The 16,106-nt window shown below is 48.9% G+C and overlaps 1 protein-coding gene across 13 annotated transcripts in view; it reads left to right on the forward strand.

The window, feature by feature from the left end:
• The first annotated feature begins 8,087 nt into the window (after positions 1 to 8,087).
• Positions 8,088 to 16,106, forward strand: part of TCF7 (transcription factor 7) — a 69,193-nt gene continuing 61,174 nt past the window's right edge. For 4 of the 13 annotated variants that reach the window (XR_014697902.1, XM_084535703.1, XM_084535693.1 and 1 more), the window contains exons 1-2: positions 8,096 to 8,794; positions 9,056 to 9,162. Coding sequence is in view for 12 of the 13 variants with exons in the window: in XM_084535703.1 (XP_084391829.1) it covers positions 8,425 to 8,794; positions 9,056 to 9,162 (477 nt within the window). In the remaining variant the exon portion in view is untranslated. Of the gene's footprint in view, positions 8,795 to 9,052; positions 9,163 to 16,106 lie in introns of all 13 variants that reach the window. The other 9 variants (XM_084535697.1, XM_084535699.1, XM_084535698.1 and 6 more) reach the window with 8 other exon arrangements.

Raw genomic sequence — 16,106 nt, forward strand, 5'->3', positions numbered from 1 at the left:
CCTTGAAGTCCCCTTTGTAAGCCCTGCTTTGGCCTGGCCGTGTTCTGCCTGTCAGATTTAACATGATGAGAGTCAAAAGTCATATGATGTAATAAACTGCATGGCACGCCTGTTTTCTTAGGGGCTCTCCCTCCCTCCAACTGCAGCCCTACCAAAAGGCCTTTGTCTGAGAGCAGAACAAGGAGCCCAACAGTGCATTTACTTATGGAAGACCTACTCCAGCAGCTCCTCTCAAGTCTCTGAAGTCAGCTCCAGTACAGTTATTTGGCCTAAGTTCATCTAAACTAAATGGGCTGACTTGGTTCAAATACATTGCACAACCAAATGATAAAATTGAGGGGGTAGGGGGGGAATGACTGGTGATGACACATGTACTTAACACTGCATGTCTCCTCTTTCCAGATTAGGAGGAGCTGGCAAGCTTCAGTCTGTACACATGCCAGCAGCGGATGTCGGCACATATACAACACTTTTCAGAACAACATACTGTTGAAACATGTAGTTCAACTCAAAGGCACCCCTTCTGTTCAGCTAGCCCAAAACAACTACAAGGATTGTCTTGCTTAATATGGTAGGATTTGTAGCACAGCTTTTAATGCTGCTTTAATCTGGCTTCTTTGGAGCTCCTTCAGAAGTGCAGGGATGTAGGTAGGAGTAACCACGCTGTGCTCTGCTCAAAGTCCCCCACATCCATTGGGACTAGGGGAAGTGATGAAACTGTTGATAGGAGGGAAATGGCAAGGATAAGGGGGGGTGGCATAAATACTGTGGGAATGCTCCCTTTAGCATTTACCTTTCCTTCACTCTTCTTTCATTTTTGGTCTGAAGAACAGAAAAGTATGAAGCAGGCAAGCTCACCCTGGCTGTTGACAGTGAGTCTGAAGAGTCACCAGTAAAGATGTGAAATAAATAAAATTTGCAAAATAAATAAAAATATGGTCCAACTAGTAAAGGAAGCATTCAGCATTCATTAGCAGAAGCAGAATTCAGATCTGTAAATCTGCTTGGTTCTTTCCTCCTAATAATTTCCGTTTGAACATTTATAAATTCAGTATTTCCCACCTAGTCCCATGTTCTTTCTTTCCCCTGCTTTATTTTCCCTTTCAGAGCTTCAATTATTTTTTCTTGTTTCCTACAAAGGCAGCAATCATAAACCAACAATGGGGTTAGGGGTAAAAAGTGCAGGGGGAGACACTTTTTGCCATGGGAGTCATGTATCAGAACTGGTCTATATGCCCGAATTATGTGGGTGGCTTTTCTACACTGGAGCCGTTTTCCTTTGGATTCCGATCTGGGCAGCCTACCCCACCACCATTATCCTGACAATTTGCTTTTAGTCTCACTTCCTACCAGCTGTTTCCATTTCTTTCACCCTTTCTTTCTGCATAACTCAGGCACTGGAAAGGGGGTGATCAAGCTGCAGAGAACTGGGGTGGGTTTCCTGCCATGCGACTCAAATGTATGTTCGTGTAAGGCAGGGGAAAGCCAGAGCCTCCAGCCCTGCTCTGCAGGAGTTTGATGTGCTAACGTGGGGATCACAGAAAGAGCTGCAGCCAAGGCTATCGTAATAATCCCAAACCCGGTCTGCTTGACTCTGCCCCATCTGTTTGAGCACGGTCACCCTCAGTGTAAGATGTGCAGGAAGGGAAGGGGCACTTGGAGGCTGGCTGTGGATGACAGCCTCTTCACCAGGCTCAGCTGCAGCCAGCACAGCATGTCTGAGCAGCATTTGAGCTCAAAGAACAATATTTGGATTTCTCCTGTACTTTGTTCCATCCAGTGTACAAACAGCGATCCCAGGACAAAGTGTACTTTATGTGAATGGTAGCAAGCCAGTAATGGACAGCAAGGGGCTACTTCCATAGGCTTGTAAGGATTTTATTGACGTGTAAGGGACAATGTCAGAGAAAGAAAGAAAAAGAAAAAGAAAAAGAAAAAGAAAAAGAAGAAGAAGAAGAAGAAGAAGAAGAAGAAGAAGAAGAAGAAGAAGAAGAAGAAGAAGAAGAAGAAGAAGAAGAAGAAGAAGAAAAAGAAGAAGAAGAAGAAAAAGAAGAAGAAGAAGAAAAAGAAGAAGAAAAAGAAAAAGAAGAAGAAAAAGAAGAAAAAGAAAAAGAAGAAGAAAAAGAAGAAGAAGAAGAAAAAGAAGAAGAAGAAGAAAAAGAAGAAGAAGAAGAAAAAGAAGAAGAAGAAGAAAAAGAAGAAGAAGAAGAAAAAGAAAAAGAAGAAGAAGAAGAAGAAGAAAAAGAAAAAGAAAAAGAAAAAGAAAAAGAAAAAGAAAAAGAAAAAGAAAAAGAAAAAGAAAAAGAAAAAGAAGAAGAAAAAGAAAAAGAAAAAGAAAAAGAAAAAGAAAAAGAAAAAGAAAAAGAAAAAGAAAAAGAAAAAGAAAAAGAAAAAGAAAAAGAAAAAGAAAAGGAAACCAGTACTTCAGTACTTTCAATTGTTAAAACTAAGGTTTTATAGACCCAAAAATCAACATACTTTTCCCTATGGTTTATAGAAAAGTGGTTGTGGAAGCAATGAGCGTGATTCTGCAAATCCATCTCCACGGGTCCTTTTAATTTAGAGGGATGACTCATGGGAGCAGGGACTACTTGGATGATTGTATGACCACAGGATGCAGCCCTGGAAAAGTGTTTTTGTAAACAAATAAACATGCTCCTTCCTGTTTGAAACTCAAATCTCTCAGCATTGGGCAAGTGCCTGAGAACCTAACAATGAAAGTAATAAGAAATATTAAACATGATGCCAGTTGGTTGATCCAGGTCCAAAAGCACGAGGTGAACAAAACACTCAGCGTGAAAAATAGGTGAGCCTTAAAAGTCCTTTAATAATCTGAACTGTTGTTTGTATCAGGAGCAAAGAAAAGACGTTGTAAGTGAAAACTGCCTGAAGAGACAGCCTGACAACCTGACAACATTGAAACAGGATTCTTCTAATATAGGGAAAACCCAAAACTGCACTAGGGAGATTTGTCAATGGCTTGTGCCACACTGTGCATTACAAGCAGGGAGTTATCCAAACATCACAGTCTCCAAAATGGATTTCACACTATGGCTTTTTACATCTGATAAAGTCTTTTGAGAGAGCTTATCCTCTTTTGTTAGAATTCCCTGGAGAACACGGGATGGCGGCCCCAACTCCGGGACCTTCACTGTTTGCCTCCCAAAAGGGAAAAGAGGAGTCTCCAGTTCCAACAGCTGGAAACATTTCCAGAAAAGCATGTAGACATTCGAAAGCAACCTAAATATTGCAATGTCAAGGAGTCGATGTTCTGCTGGCATTTTAAAAGCAATCTTTTGGCAGCTGCCTGTGAATCCTTTAAGTATGTTGAGATCGATGCATGAAGTCAAATACCAAGATCGTGCAGGATTAAGATGGGCAGAGTGAAACAAGCAGGGAAAAGGCTGAGTGCCTGCCTGACCCCTTTTTCTATCCCAGACCTACAAAAGCAGAGGAGGCTTCGAACCAACCCCAAGCCCTGCTGGACCCAGGCGCAGCGAGCAAAGTGGAGACAACGTGGAAGAAGGCACCGAGGCTCCGTGCATGTCTTAGCTGGGTCAAGATGTTTCAGTTGCAAGCGATAGATCTATTTTACCCATTAGAGCTTGTCTAGACTAAGGAAATGTTCCTGCTATGACTATGCTGAGGTAATTATACCAGCGTAAACCCCTTTGGGCAAAACAGAGCTTTCAGTGGCCTGATTTACTCTGGTCACTTGCCAGGATTAGTTCAGCTGGTACCAGCCTATTCTCCAGGAGCTCGTGCTCCCAGCTGGAACACACACGGGAGTTTTTATCTGTCTCATCTGAAAAATTCATACTGCCAACCTATCAGTCAGCCGTCCTCATGGGACAGCCGTGCAATTGTTTCTCCAGGAGAATGGTGAATGTTTAGAAGGTTCCTCTGTTAGGGCAGAACTGGTTAACTGGTTTTGAAAAACAAGCTAAAGAATCTGTTCTTAAATCTAAGCATACTTGGACTCGTGTTCGCCTATCAGGGAAACGTATCTGCTCCAAAAACAATGAAACAGGCAGGCACGTGGAGGGTGTTCAGCCTGCCAGGGATAGATGTGACCCTTACACAAACAGGCTTGTACAAGAGGATAAAATGTGTCCAAAGAGGGTAATATGGAAGCTAATCCAAATTGATTCTATTAAATGAATAAAAACCTGAGAAAACAAATATGCTAAATCAAATAAATCCAAGTGCTTCCGTCCGAAGCCCTTTTTAATGGAACAGAGGGTGAAACCCTAGCCTAAGAGGAGTTAGTGGCAACATTTACATTGACTTTGAAGGAGAGGCTTCACTTAATATAATGCATATGGTGAAGCCACATAATGCCTCTCTGCGTGTTGATAAATGCAGGATGAGGAATAGATGGACTGACAGACGGACAGACTTGGTTATAGGTTAATCTGGTTTACTGTTATCTGCAGGTGTTACAATGCCCTAAAAAGTTATTAGGCACCTTTCATTCTAAACACTTACGGGAAGGACAGTTAGGAGCTCTAATAGTGAAAACAAATGTGCTCCCTCACTTTAAATGCCTCCTTATTAAAAAAAGAAAAGAATGTAAGTCTGAAGCACAACGATGACATCAGAAAAGTTCCTCAATTCACAGATGGCTGCACCTTTCAAAAAAAATTAAAATAGGAACCCTAGATTGATTTAATCACCCATACAAGCGAAAAAACGTAATGAAGATACTTAGTGCCAAATTGGTTTCTTGGGACCTTTTCCATGTAAATAATACAAATCAAACCTTGAAGTTCAGTGCAGATATGATCTGACAAGTAAGCCAGGCTTTTTGCTTTACTTTGATCCAGCTCCAGAAATATTTTATCCAAGGTAAAGTTGTTTTTAAGTGTTTTCCATTTCAATTTTTAATTTTGGACATTCATCATATAGGAAACTTGCTTATAATGCTTAAAACATAGTCTGGCTAAACTGACTCACTGCACCGAACATAAAGATTTCCTTATATTTGCTCCTAGGAGTGAAAACATAAAAAGCTCCCGATGTGACACGGGATCAATTTCAACTCGCTCTGTTATTTTTAATGGTACACTGAACGTGGGCAACCCGAGTTGAGTATTTCCAAACATCAAGTCAACCTGACTTGAGTATTTTTAGCCCTGTTCCACTTCTCAGAGTTGAGTTTGTGAATAATACTTTTGGAAATAATAGGACGGGCAGGCCTTTGTTTTCTGAGCGGTTCCCCAAATTCCCCACGTGCTGCCCTTCTCTCAGGATGCTGAGGGAGCAACAGGGACTTCTCTTGGAAGAAAGTCTCCACGTGTTGGCCTTATTCTGATTTTTTTCGTATTTTACTTTTATTTTCGCTTTTGTTTGCTAAAAAAAAAAAAAAAAAAAAAAAAAAAAAAAAAAAGCCTCTTTTTTGACTCAATTCTAACCCCAGCATGAAGATTCTGCAGTTCAGAAAATCACGCACAGAAAAAAAACAAACCAACCCTCTTCAAAATTTTCATTGGTGTGTGCCTGAACACGGATTTAGGCACCTTGCTGAAGGCATCCAGTTTCTAAAAAATCAGCTTTTGTGAATAATGTAAAATCCTCTGGATTCTCTTACTTCCACAAATTGGTATGTAGTATATTTAGCATTAGCTGGGCCTCTTTTCTCTTTTCACTCAAATGTGTGGTGTAAGGTTAATGAAAATAAGATGGATCTTTTATTTTGGGTCTTAAATATAACATTATTAAATGTGCCCACCAGAAATGTAGGATAAAATATTTGCTCTGCTTGAAGATTATGTGATATTTGTATTCTAAGCCTCACCACAGTGGGTTTCTTTAAATAGAAGCTATACTTTACTCCTAAATTGCTTAAGGCAAAGGAAGCAGAGATGATGTTTTTATGAATGTTTAAATGCAAATGGAACTGAGAGTGAATGCTATGCTAGCTAACATCAAAGGCTCACCAAAGTCTCTGCATTAATGAGGCTCTTTGTTTCCTGGATCACAGATTACAACAGGTTTCCAACTCATTGCCAAGGCTTTATCTCCGTTTGGGAGGGCTGTAAATCTCAGACGATTTTTTTCACATGCAAAACAAGAGGATCATCTGAAAGAGAAAAAAAAAAAATCTGAAAGTAGCAAATATTTCATTCAAATGATTATTACTCAAAGTGGCTGCAGCTTATTTTATTTTTGTGATGTTTAAAAGAATGGAAATTTGCAGACGGAGTTTCCTATGGGGTAGCCCGTTCACAAATTTGGATGGGAGAGCCGAGCAGGGAAAATGCGAGCGGTATCCTTTCCCTCTCCCATCCCCTTTAGCATAGCGTAAACCGTGCCCCCAAAATACGAACAATAATTCTATGTCATGCAAAAGCGGCAATTAGCAGAAAGACGGATTTTGCTTCATTTAAATATATTCAGGACTTTTCAAAGTGGCTCCAACTAGTTCTTCTCCTCCCCAAAAAGTAATGAGATTATATCCATAGTAATAATACCCTAATTAACAAGAAAAATAGGGACCGAGATTTTTAGCTTCCTATTCAAGGGCTGAATGTGACAATATGTAGTATATTGGGTCATAAAAAACAATTTACATGGCGTCATTACAGTCTGTAGAAAAGTCTCCAGGACCCAGGGCTATCTTATGCAATCTTAATTAAGGAAAATAAATATCGGTGTGTTTTTTTAAGCTACCGGAGACATGCACAGGACCTGTCGTATGCGATCAGAAGAGATGGGGAGTTTCCTTTTCCATGGGAACTGCTTAGAAGAAAAACCCGACGCCGACACACAAGTGTCTAGTGTCTTCGGAATTGGCTGCGAAGATGTTAATTTCGTGTTTCCTGACCCTCGGGGCCGCTCGGGAGAACTCATAATTTTCTGCCGTCCGACGGCACGGCCGGGCTACCAGGGGGGGCGAGGGAGGGAGCCGGGCAAAGCGGGGCGAGCCCAGCCGGGCCAAGCCAAACCGGGCCAAACTGAGCCGGGCCAAGCCGGGCCAAGCCCCTGGGGACCGAGCCGAGCTGGGCCAAGCCGATCCGGGCCAAACCGAGCCGGGTCAAACCCCCGGGACCCGAACCGAGCCGGGCCAAGCCCCTGGGGGCCGTGCCGTGCCGTGCCCCCCGCTGCCCAGGTGCGCATTGCAGCGCGCATCCCCCCGCGCCCCCGCACCGCGTGCGCGCACACGTGGGCGCGCATCGCTACCCACGCGTGTGCGTGTGCGCCGCGGGCAGCCGCTCGTGCACGCGCCTTGGCTGCGTCCACGCGTGACTGCCCGCCCGCCCGCGCGTGTTTAGCCGTGCGCAGCCGGCCGGCGGCGGCCCACGCGCGTGCAAATGTGCGTGTGCGGGGCCGTGCGCGCACACGCGGGGGGCCGGTGCCCGCGCACACACTCGGCGCGCAACGGGGGGGGCGCGCGGAGCTGCGGTGCTCGCGGGCGGGGGCGCGCGGGCACGGACGGGAGCGCGCACGAGTGTGCGGTGCGGGCAGATGCGGGCACGAGGATGTGCGCGCAGATGCGCGCGTGCACGTGCGCGTGTCCAGATGCGGGCGCGCACAGGTGCGCGCACAGACGCGTGGGCACAAGCGCGCGCACCGCCGGGCGAGCCGAGCCGTGAGCGCGCACGTGTGCGCGCAGAGGAGCCCGCACAGCCCCGAGCCCAAGGTGGGAGCTGGATGGAGAGGAGGGGCAGGAGGTGGGGGGGGGTCTCCCCTCGGAGCCTCGCTCTCTGCCCCTTTAAGACCGGCACCCCGCGGGGATGCGCGCACGGGCACGCGCGCGGGGGGCGCGCACGGGTGCGTGCGCCCGCCCCCGGCCCCTCCCCGGCGCTGCCAATCACCCGGCGGCCGCTTTGATGTCGGCAGCCCTTGGCCGCCGCGCCGCCGCGCTCGCACACAGGCACCGGGCGCTCCGTGCCGCTGCCCGCCCGCTGCTCCCGGGGAAACTTTGCGGGGCTCGGGCTCGGGCTCGGCTCGGGGCGGGGGGGGGGTGGGCGGTGGTGGGGGGCGGCCCGGGGTGGGGGGCCCCGCCGAGCCCGGCATCCCGCGACGCCTGCCCGCAGCCTGCCGAGCCCCCCGCCGGGAGAGGGAGGGAAAAGAGGAGGTGGGGGGGGGGGGGAAGGAAAAGAGTTGAGAAAGGAAAAGAAGAAAAAAAAAATTGTTATATTTTTTTTTTAGAAAGAATTCGGAAGGGGGTTTGGAGAAGGAAGCAAAAAAAAAAAAATCGAAGGGAAAAGTTTAGAAGTTAAGGAGGCAATTTAGAAAAGAACTTTAAAAAGCGAGTTTTGAAGAGGGAGCGAGTTCTTCTTCGAGAGGAAAATAAGAAGAACTGAGGGAGAGGAAAACAAATTAAAAAAAAAAAAAAAAAAAGCCGAGGAAGGGCTCGGTGCGGGCGGCGCAGCTCAGCCCTCGCCGGGACGGTCGGGGCTCGGCTCGGGAGGGAGGAAAATGCCGCAGCTGGGCAGCGGCGGCGGGGACGACCTGGGGGCCACCGACGAGATGCTGGCCTTCAAGGACGAGGGCGAGCAGGAGGAGAAGATCCCCGAGAACGCCTTCACCGAGCGCGACCTGGCCGACCTCAAGTCCTCGCTGGTCAACGAGTCCGAGGGCAGCGGCAGCCCGGCCGCCGCCGCAGACCCCGAGGTGAGCCGGGCCCCCCCCTCCCCAGCACGGCCCCCGGCCGGCCCGCACCCCCCCACCCCTTCCCCAAGCCACCCCCCGCTCTGCTTTTTCTCTCTCCTCCCCATGCAGGCCATCAGGCGTGTGCAGGATCCGCAGAGGGTTTATCAGGAGAAGCTCCCGGACCACATGGAAGATGGTTAGTGGCGGCGACCCCCAAATCTCCAGACCCCCCTGGGACATCCCCCGGCCCCGCGACCCCCTGGAGGCCCCCCCCAGGGTGGGAAGGGTTGGGGATGCCACCCCCAGAGAGCTGCCTTCATCCAACCTGTGGTCCCCTCTTTTAGGGCCACGGGGCAAAAAGGCTCCCCAAATAATCCATCACCTCCATGGGCTCCCCCGGCAGGCAGAAGTCACCTGTCGGAAGGCAAACCCTGACGGGGATCTTTGATTTTAGCAGGTATGAAGCACCAGGACCCAGGGATGTATAAAGGATCCACGTATTCTGGCTACCCTTTCCTAATGCTCTCAGACCCTTATCTGCCAAATGGATCTATGTCACCGCTGGTGAGTTCATCCTCTCCTTACCCAGAAGTTTGGTGGCCTCTCGTGCCAAAGTGTGCCGCGGGTACTGTGCAGGCACCTCCATGTGCTGTTTTTCTTGACAAAATGCATCTCAGTTTCTGCCCGGGCACTGTCCTGTCCGAGCTGAAGGAAGGAGCGGGAAGGGGCAGCGATGCTCGGCGGGCAGCGCTGCTTTTCTCCAGCTCTGCTGGAGGAGTTTCTTCTCAAGTCTCCTCTTCTAGGTGTGCCTCTTCCAGCAATCAAAGCCTAAGATCTGGTGTAAAAATGCCCCTTCCTTTCTCTGGGTCTGGAGGCGAGCAACTTCTGGTGTTTGTGTTCAGGGACATGTACCATGGTTTAACTTGAGTTTGGTGTATCTGCTGGTAAAACGGCCAGGTTTTGGCCTGGTTAGGGCTCTGTTGTGGATGATGGCCCAGAAAGTGGATCTTGCACTTCTAAAATGGCAATAGAGGCTTTTCGGAAAGAGCTTAATGCTACTGGAGGGCTATTCCAGTCTTCTTCCTACAAAGTTTTTCCCTTTCAGGTCGAATCAGTTAGTAACTCTGCGTATTTGGACGTTTATAATAAGTTGTGCTTTATGAATAATTGAACTAAAGGCTGCTGTAGAAAAGCTGTCTCTCCCCATCGCCATCTCTATCAGAACTTCAGAAAAGAATTCGGTGACATCGCAGCAGATACCGAGCTCGTGTCGCTCCAGGGGAGCCGGCATTGCTGCATTCATTTCAGACACTTGCAGTCGGTTAATGAGAACACAGCAGCATTCGGCGTATTTCAGTTTTAGTTTTTAACCTTTAAAGGAATAAGGTTTGAACGAACGTGTAATGCCCTCCTTAGTGTAAGCAGTTCAGTTTTCAGTTGTTGGTTCACTGGATGGGGTAGGATGTTAGGCTGGCGTTGTGAAAAATTGATGGACGGTGGGGTCTGAAACAGTCCTTGAGGTGTGATAAAATGTTGTTTGTGGGAATCGGTGCCGTCTGCTCCCACAGGCAGGAGGGGAGAGATCCCTTTGGCAGCCCCACCGTGCCCCAGCAGAGCCCTGCTCTGTCAGGGGGAGCCCATCTCCCTGCTGTCACTGTCATAACCGCTGAGGTCGGGGGGCAGGTATGGAGGATCTCTCTAAATGTCGAAGTCTTGTTCAGCTCACAGCAAGGAAAGGTGTGCTTGCAAGGCAGGGCGTTGTTGTAATCAGAGTAAGCGTCTCGTCTGTTGTTTCCCACCTCGTGTCGCTTCTTCCAGGTATCCCCCTCGCCCCTCCAAAACATAAAGCTGCTCTCTTCCTGATAGACTGTAAATGGTGATATAGAAACCGTCTTATTGAAATGCATTCAGTTTGCTCCCTTGTATAGAATCTGGACAAGTTCAAAGTTACATTAGCCCAGCAGCTATTTGTTGTAGTGGAATATTTCTTTTAATCTTAAACCCTTACTAGATGGGCACTGAAATGCAATAGCCTATTTATTAGCAATTATGCTGAAAAGTAGATTGTGGCTTGTGAATTGCCTTTCCCCTTGATAATGTTAAAAATAAATAAATAGAGGTTATTGTCAGAGCAACAGATAGCTGTAAATAGACCGTGCAGAACTCAAAGAGGAGAAAAATGAGTAGCAGGGAGGGAATGATTCCTGTCCCCTCGAGAGCCACAAAAATCACTCACAGCCATAGTGAGTTTTACTCAGATCTGTTCAGATCCTGCAGTGTTTTATGTGTTGCATGATTAAAAAGCTGATTTGATGTTTTCAGCTAAAAATCTGTTACCAAACATTAAGGGAAGAAATCTTCCCATGTCTAAAGGCTCGTCTTGCCTTTGATTTTTGGGGTTTGTGTAGTAGTTACGCCAATATATCTTTCTGAGCAATTTTGTCCCGTGTTTATATTGACTGTGTAAAGGTTATTGTTGCTAAATTATGTATTGCTCTCATATAGATTTATTGCTACCATGTGCATTACATAAAATGCGAGCTGTAATCTGGTGGCTGCTTCCAGTAATTGAGGAGGTCAGATCTGTGACCAAAGATTTCAGATACTTAACCAGCCATAAAAGCGTGTTTAATTAACATTTTAGCACGAGTTGGAGGGGAGGGCTGTGTGAGTAGACGGGATTATGTATCACAGCCATGCGTGGTGGAGGCTGTATTTTGCTTGATGGGGCTTCCTGGAAACAGTTGTTTGCAGCTAGGATTCATTTCAGAATCCTCAAAAACAAAAATTAAAAAAACAAAAACACGGCGCTTTTGCAAGCAAGCTATCGTAGCTTTGCACGTAACTGCCCGACCAGGACGGTACAGCTGCCCTGAAGACGAAGGGCAGTTGGTATCAAGGTTTGGGGCTGAGCCCCCCCAGCTGTGCACCACCAAACCACGATCCTGCTGCGGGGCGCTGCGAGCGGTGCTGGGGCCGGCCCGGTGCGCTGCCCCGGCGGGTGTGTCGCTACCGGTGTCGCCGCAGAGCTGCTTCTGCTCTTTCTTGTATTTATTTTGCTCAGCAGCATCACTTCAGCTTTGTTTCCCTCGGGGTGGTTGTAGCCTGCTGGCTGCTGCCCTGCCCTGGTGGTGCTCACCCCTAGTGTCCTGCTCTGTCCCCGCAGCACAAACTGTGTCTTTTATCAACGCACACCCACCTGGGTTATCTACACATGCTGCTGCCGCTCCCAAACGATGCTCGGAGGGTGTCCGGGTACCTGGCAGCAGCAGTGCCAAGCCAGCTGATGTGCTGAGCCCCCACCGAGCAGCAGGATGTGGCGAGAGCCAGCCTGCAGCAAGCAGCAGCTCAGTGCTGCTGGCGGTGGCAAACACCTTCCTAGGGCAGTTGGGCTGGATTGGTGCTGATTTCAGCACTGATTTGAATGTCCTGGAGGAGCGGCAGAGCTGGCAGAGAGGCAGGAGGACGGATGGCTGGTGGTGGCCAGGTGCTGGAGTTGGGGACGAAGCAACAGAGCGAGCCCAGGCTCCCTGAGTTTTGGGAATGGGCTGGGGATGCCCCTGGGGTGGCTGCTCCAGGATGGGCCCTTCTGGGTGAAATGGGTCGAAAGCATCTCTGTGCAGACCGTGCACGTGTCTGAAATCCTGACATTTTGCAAGGCACCAAGCGAGCCGTTCCTAAGCCGGCTCCCAGATGTCACATGCACATGGCATGAGTCTGCTTCATCCCTCCTGAAAAAGTCCGGCTTTTTCCAGAGCAGAATATGTAGGATTTGCAGGTTAAAAAATCTGCAAGAAACTTCCAAAGAATATTAACACGCTGAGGAACTGCTTTTCTAAATGAAATGTAAGATCATAAAACTATATCCTTTTTTAAATAGTACAAATGACTTTAAATCAAATTAAGGTACATCCTTAGTAAGAACATCAGCCTTTTAGGTGGTTACAAACATTAGAGGTCAGACATGGTCAAACATGTTAACACTTTGATCAGATTAAAATATTTTTCTTGCTACAGTTGTATAATTGAGTTTAGACCCGAGGGGGTTTTCTGAACATTGTTATATCTTGTACCATGTGGTAGTTAAATTTTAGAAGGAGCACTTATAAGTTCCTTTTGTAAATAGGTTTGTGAAGTCGGGGATGAGCAGCACCATCCCGTGTGTAGGGACGTGGTGGGAGAGCCCCTGGAGCAGGGAAATGCGACGGAATGGGGCTTGTTCCGTTCCCCTGCTGCACCCCTCTTGTGTTTAGGCAGCTCGTGGGGTGTGGGAAGGCAGAACTTAAGTGTTTTGTATAAAAAAACTGAGGCACTGGGCTTTGTCCTGTTCTTGTGTGAGAAACAGAGGTCCAAGAGCATCTATTTCCAAGGAAAATAAGGACACTAGCTAATTTTCTTGGCTATTAAACTAACTAGAGCTCACGTAGGATCCAAAGGGGGGTGGTACGCTCCCAAGCTCTGCACGTTTAAAGCCCCAAAACGAGATGTCAGGCCCAGGAAATAATGCAGATGTTCCCGAGGTCCACCTGGCTCCTTGAGCTCGGTCCTCACGCAGTGGGTTTGCGCTGTCCCCTTGGGCAGGGCGAGATGAAAGCGCACTTACTGCTGGCCTGGGGCCACAGGTCCCAAACATGCATCACGAGGTGAAAAAACTGAGGCTGAAAGTCTCCCTCAGTGGTTGGCAAGAGAGGATCAGTCCCAGGGGGCAGGACAGAAGCTGGAGCAGTGTGAGCTGGGTGCTTGGACGCAGCTTCTGGGTCCATCCAGGTCTGCTCCATCCCACAGCAGGAGGCTGTTGTCCCCGCAGCAGGTGGGGGACAAAAGAAATCCGCAGCTCAGCGTCTGTGTAGAGGTCTTTCTGTCCTAGCTCGTGTTGTCTGAGCAGTATTTTAGTGTTGCTTTTTCCATGTGAGGTTCTGATCCTGTTGAAACCAGCAGCAGAACTCCCCAGAGTCTCCATGCAGGGGTTTGTCCCTGCACGGGGGCTGCCACGTCCCTCTCCAGGTGTGCTGGGATGTGCTGGAGGCGAGCGCTAGCTCAGCACGACACCAGCAGTGCCCACTGTGGTGCGGCAGCAACATCAGCAGCAGCATCCCAGCTGGCTTCCCTGGTGGCAGGGCTTGCGCTGTAGGACCTCCCCAAGACATTTCCCTTTCCCTGTGAATTGTTACAGTCCTGGCAGAAAGCGTTGGAACCACAGTGCCCAGTGGTGGGCATCCTGGCACAGGCAGAGGACTGATTTGTTCCCTCCTGGCCAAAACAAATCCACTTCTCCCAGCTCTTCCACCTAGCCTGAAACAGGATAGTGGTGAAAAGCTTTTTTTTTTTTTTTTTTTAATATTAAAGCGTAATGCTGGATAGGTGGATGTACCAAGACGCAGGGCTTCCGAGGTCATTTATTGCATGTCTGATTCAGCCTCGGTTCCCCCCCAAGGAAAATTCTTGTGTTAATTTCTGAGTTCATATCACACCCTCAATTTTGAAACAGAACTTCCCTTTGAAATAAATTAGAGAGTTCTGCTTAAGAAGCAGTGACATGATACAGCACTGCATGTGTGTGGTCTAATATAACCTTATTTTTAAATTTTTTTTGGAATGAAAAGAGGAGAAAGAAATATGTCACAGGGAAACGAGACTGAGTTTTATGTAAATCTTTGCCTGCGCACGTGATTTCGACGGTTCAACCATATCTGCTCTCCTCTTGGCATTCCTGCCCAGGCTCTCCTGGAGCTGGCTGCCCAGGCGTGGGGTGGTTGGTGACATTATGCATGGGAAACGCACCGTTCCTGCGAGCTCCCAACTGTTGCAGTTCATGAGACGTTATTAGCTCAACCGGTGGAGAATTTGGAGAGAAAAGCAAAACGTAGCATAAACCCGAACTCCCAGAGCTCATCCATGTTAATGATTAATATTTTTGAAATTTTAACTGGGAAGAACAAAGTGATTTGGGGGTTAGTGGCACACGGCACGTCCGAGATGAAAGGCGAGAGCTGCTCAGCCTGGTATCCCAGGCTTTAGCTGAGCAAACAGGGGAGCAGCAGGAGGGGGCGAGGAGCTCGGGAAGCACCGGAGGACGTGTGGCACCAGCCTGCAGTCAGCTCGCTGCAATAAGTCTGCAGGCACCATTCAATTCCTGTGCAGGGTGGAAACTCTGACAAATCCGTACAGTTCGGGTTTGCTGGCATTTGTTGTTCTGAGGTACCCGTCTGAGAAAGCACATGGGCGCTTCCATGGCTGAGCCAGACGTTGCTGGGTCCGCAGGGATGACTCTGACTGCTCTCGTGGATCATCTGTGAGGGCCAGATCCTCGCTGCAGATTGCATCCCTCTCTATCTGCAGCGTGATCTGCAAGAGCAGCAGGTTTTCGGGGTACGGGTGGTGTGAGCTGCACACCTAAGATTGCAATCTGCTCCGGTCTGTATGTCTGTGTGCATGTCGTGGCAGTCAGTGGCAGAGCGCAGTCAAGAGCTGAGAAATACCCACGGTTTTGAGGGAACATCTACGACTTGCCATTAACTTCATGCCTGTACTGCTCTGTCTGCCCTTTGTCCCCGTGTGATGCAGCGAGACCAAATTTAGTGTTCGTTTCATGTGGTTTGGCCTTTGAGCCCCTCACTAATTGACTGTAGGGAAGGTAAAGGGAGGACCTGGCTCAAGATGGTCCCAGAGGGATGCTCATGGGGAGGCTGTGCTGGACCAGGCAGGTGTGGGGGAACGGTAGGCTGGCACAGGCTGCCCTTCAGCTACTGAAATCCCCTGCACCATATGTGCCTCACAGATTCCTCATGAAGTCCCCAGGAATTGTCTTCTCCTGTCTGTCTGAAGAGGGACTGCCTCAGTCCCCAGTGCAGACCTTTAGGAGAAGGCACGGCCACTGTGGGAGCTGCGGCTCCTCTCATCCCAGCCCTACAACACTTTGCACAATCCCAGAGCCTCTCCTCTCAGGCGCTGCCCCTGCTTTTCCTTGTTTTCCCATGCCTTTGCCACTCCAGCTCCCTGCTGCTGGTGCCAGGAGATAGCTAGCATCAGCATCTCTCCCCGCCTGATGCGTGTGTGCTCTTACCTCATCACTTACCAGCGGTGGGTGGAGGGCTCAGAAACAGGAGAGCAGGTCCACGCCGCCTCCTGGGCTCTGCAGAGCCAGGGGGAGCTCCTCAGCCTGCCAAAATCCCCCCCCGCTGCCAAGCTGGGAGGTGGCAGTACCCCCGCACAGGCCCTTTCGTGTGTTCTTCCAAACGTGCCTTTAAAAATACACACAATACAACACTTGCTCCCTGATCTCCGTGTCTGGAGGCCGAAGCGAAGGTTGGGTAGGAGGCCTGGCTGACTCAGAGGGCTGGTAACAGGACACGGGGCCGTGCGCTTCCTACTTCCCAGCTTTCATCCGGCTGATTCAGTGGCGACCTCGCACCCATTGCTGCCTGGTCCAGCTGCCTGCCCACAAGGGCAAGGCCCCTGCCTTCTTCCAAGCAGGGTGAGAGCCTCATGGCATGGATGATGAACGTCCC

This window comes from Aythya ferina, assembly GCF_964211825.1.
Source record: "Aythya ferina genome assembly, chromosome: 14".
NCBI lineage: Eukaryota > Metazoa > Chordata > Aves > Anseriformes > Anatidae > Aythya > Aythya ferina.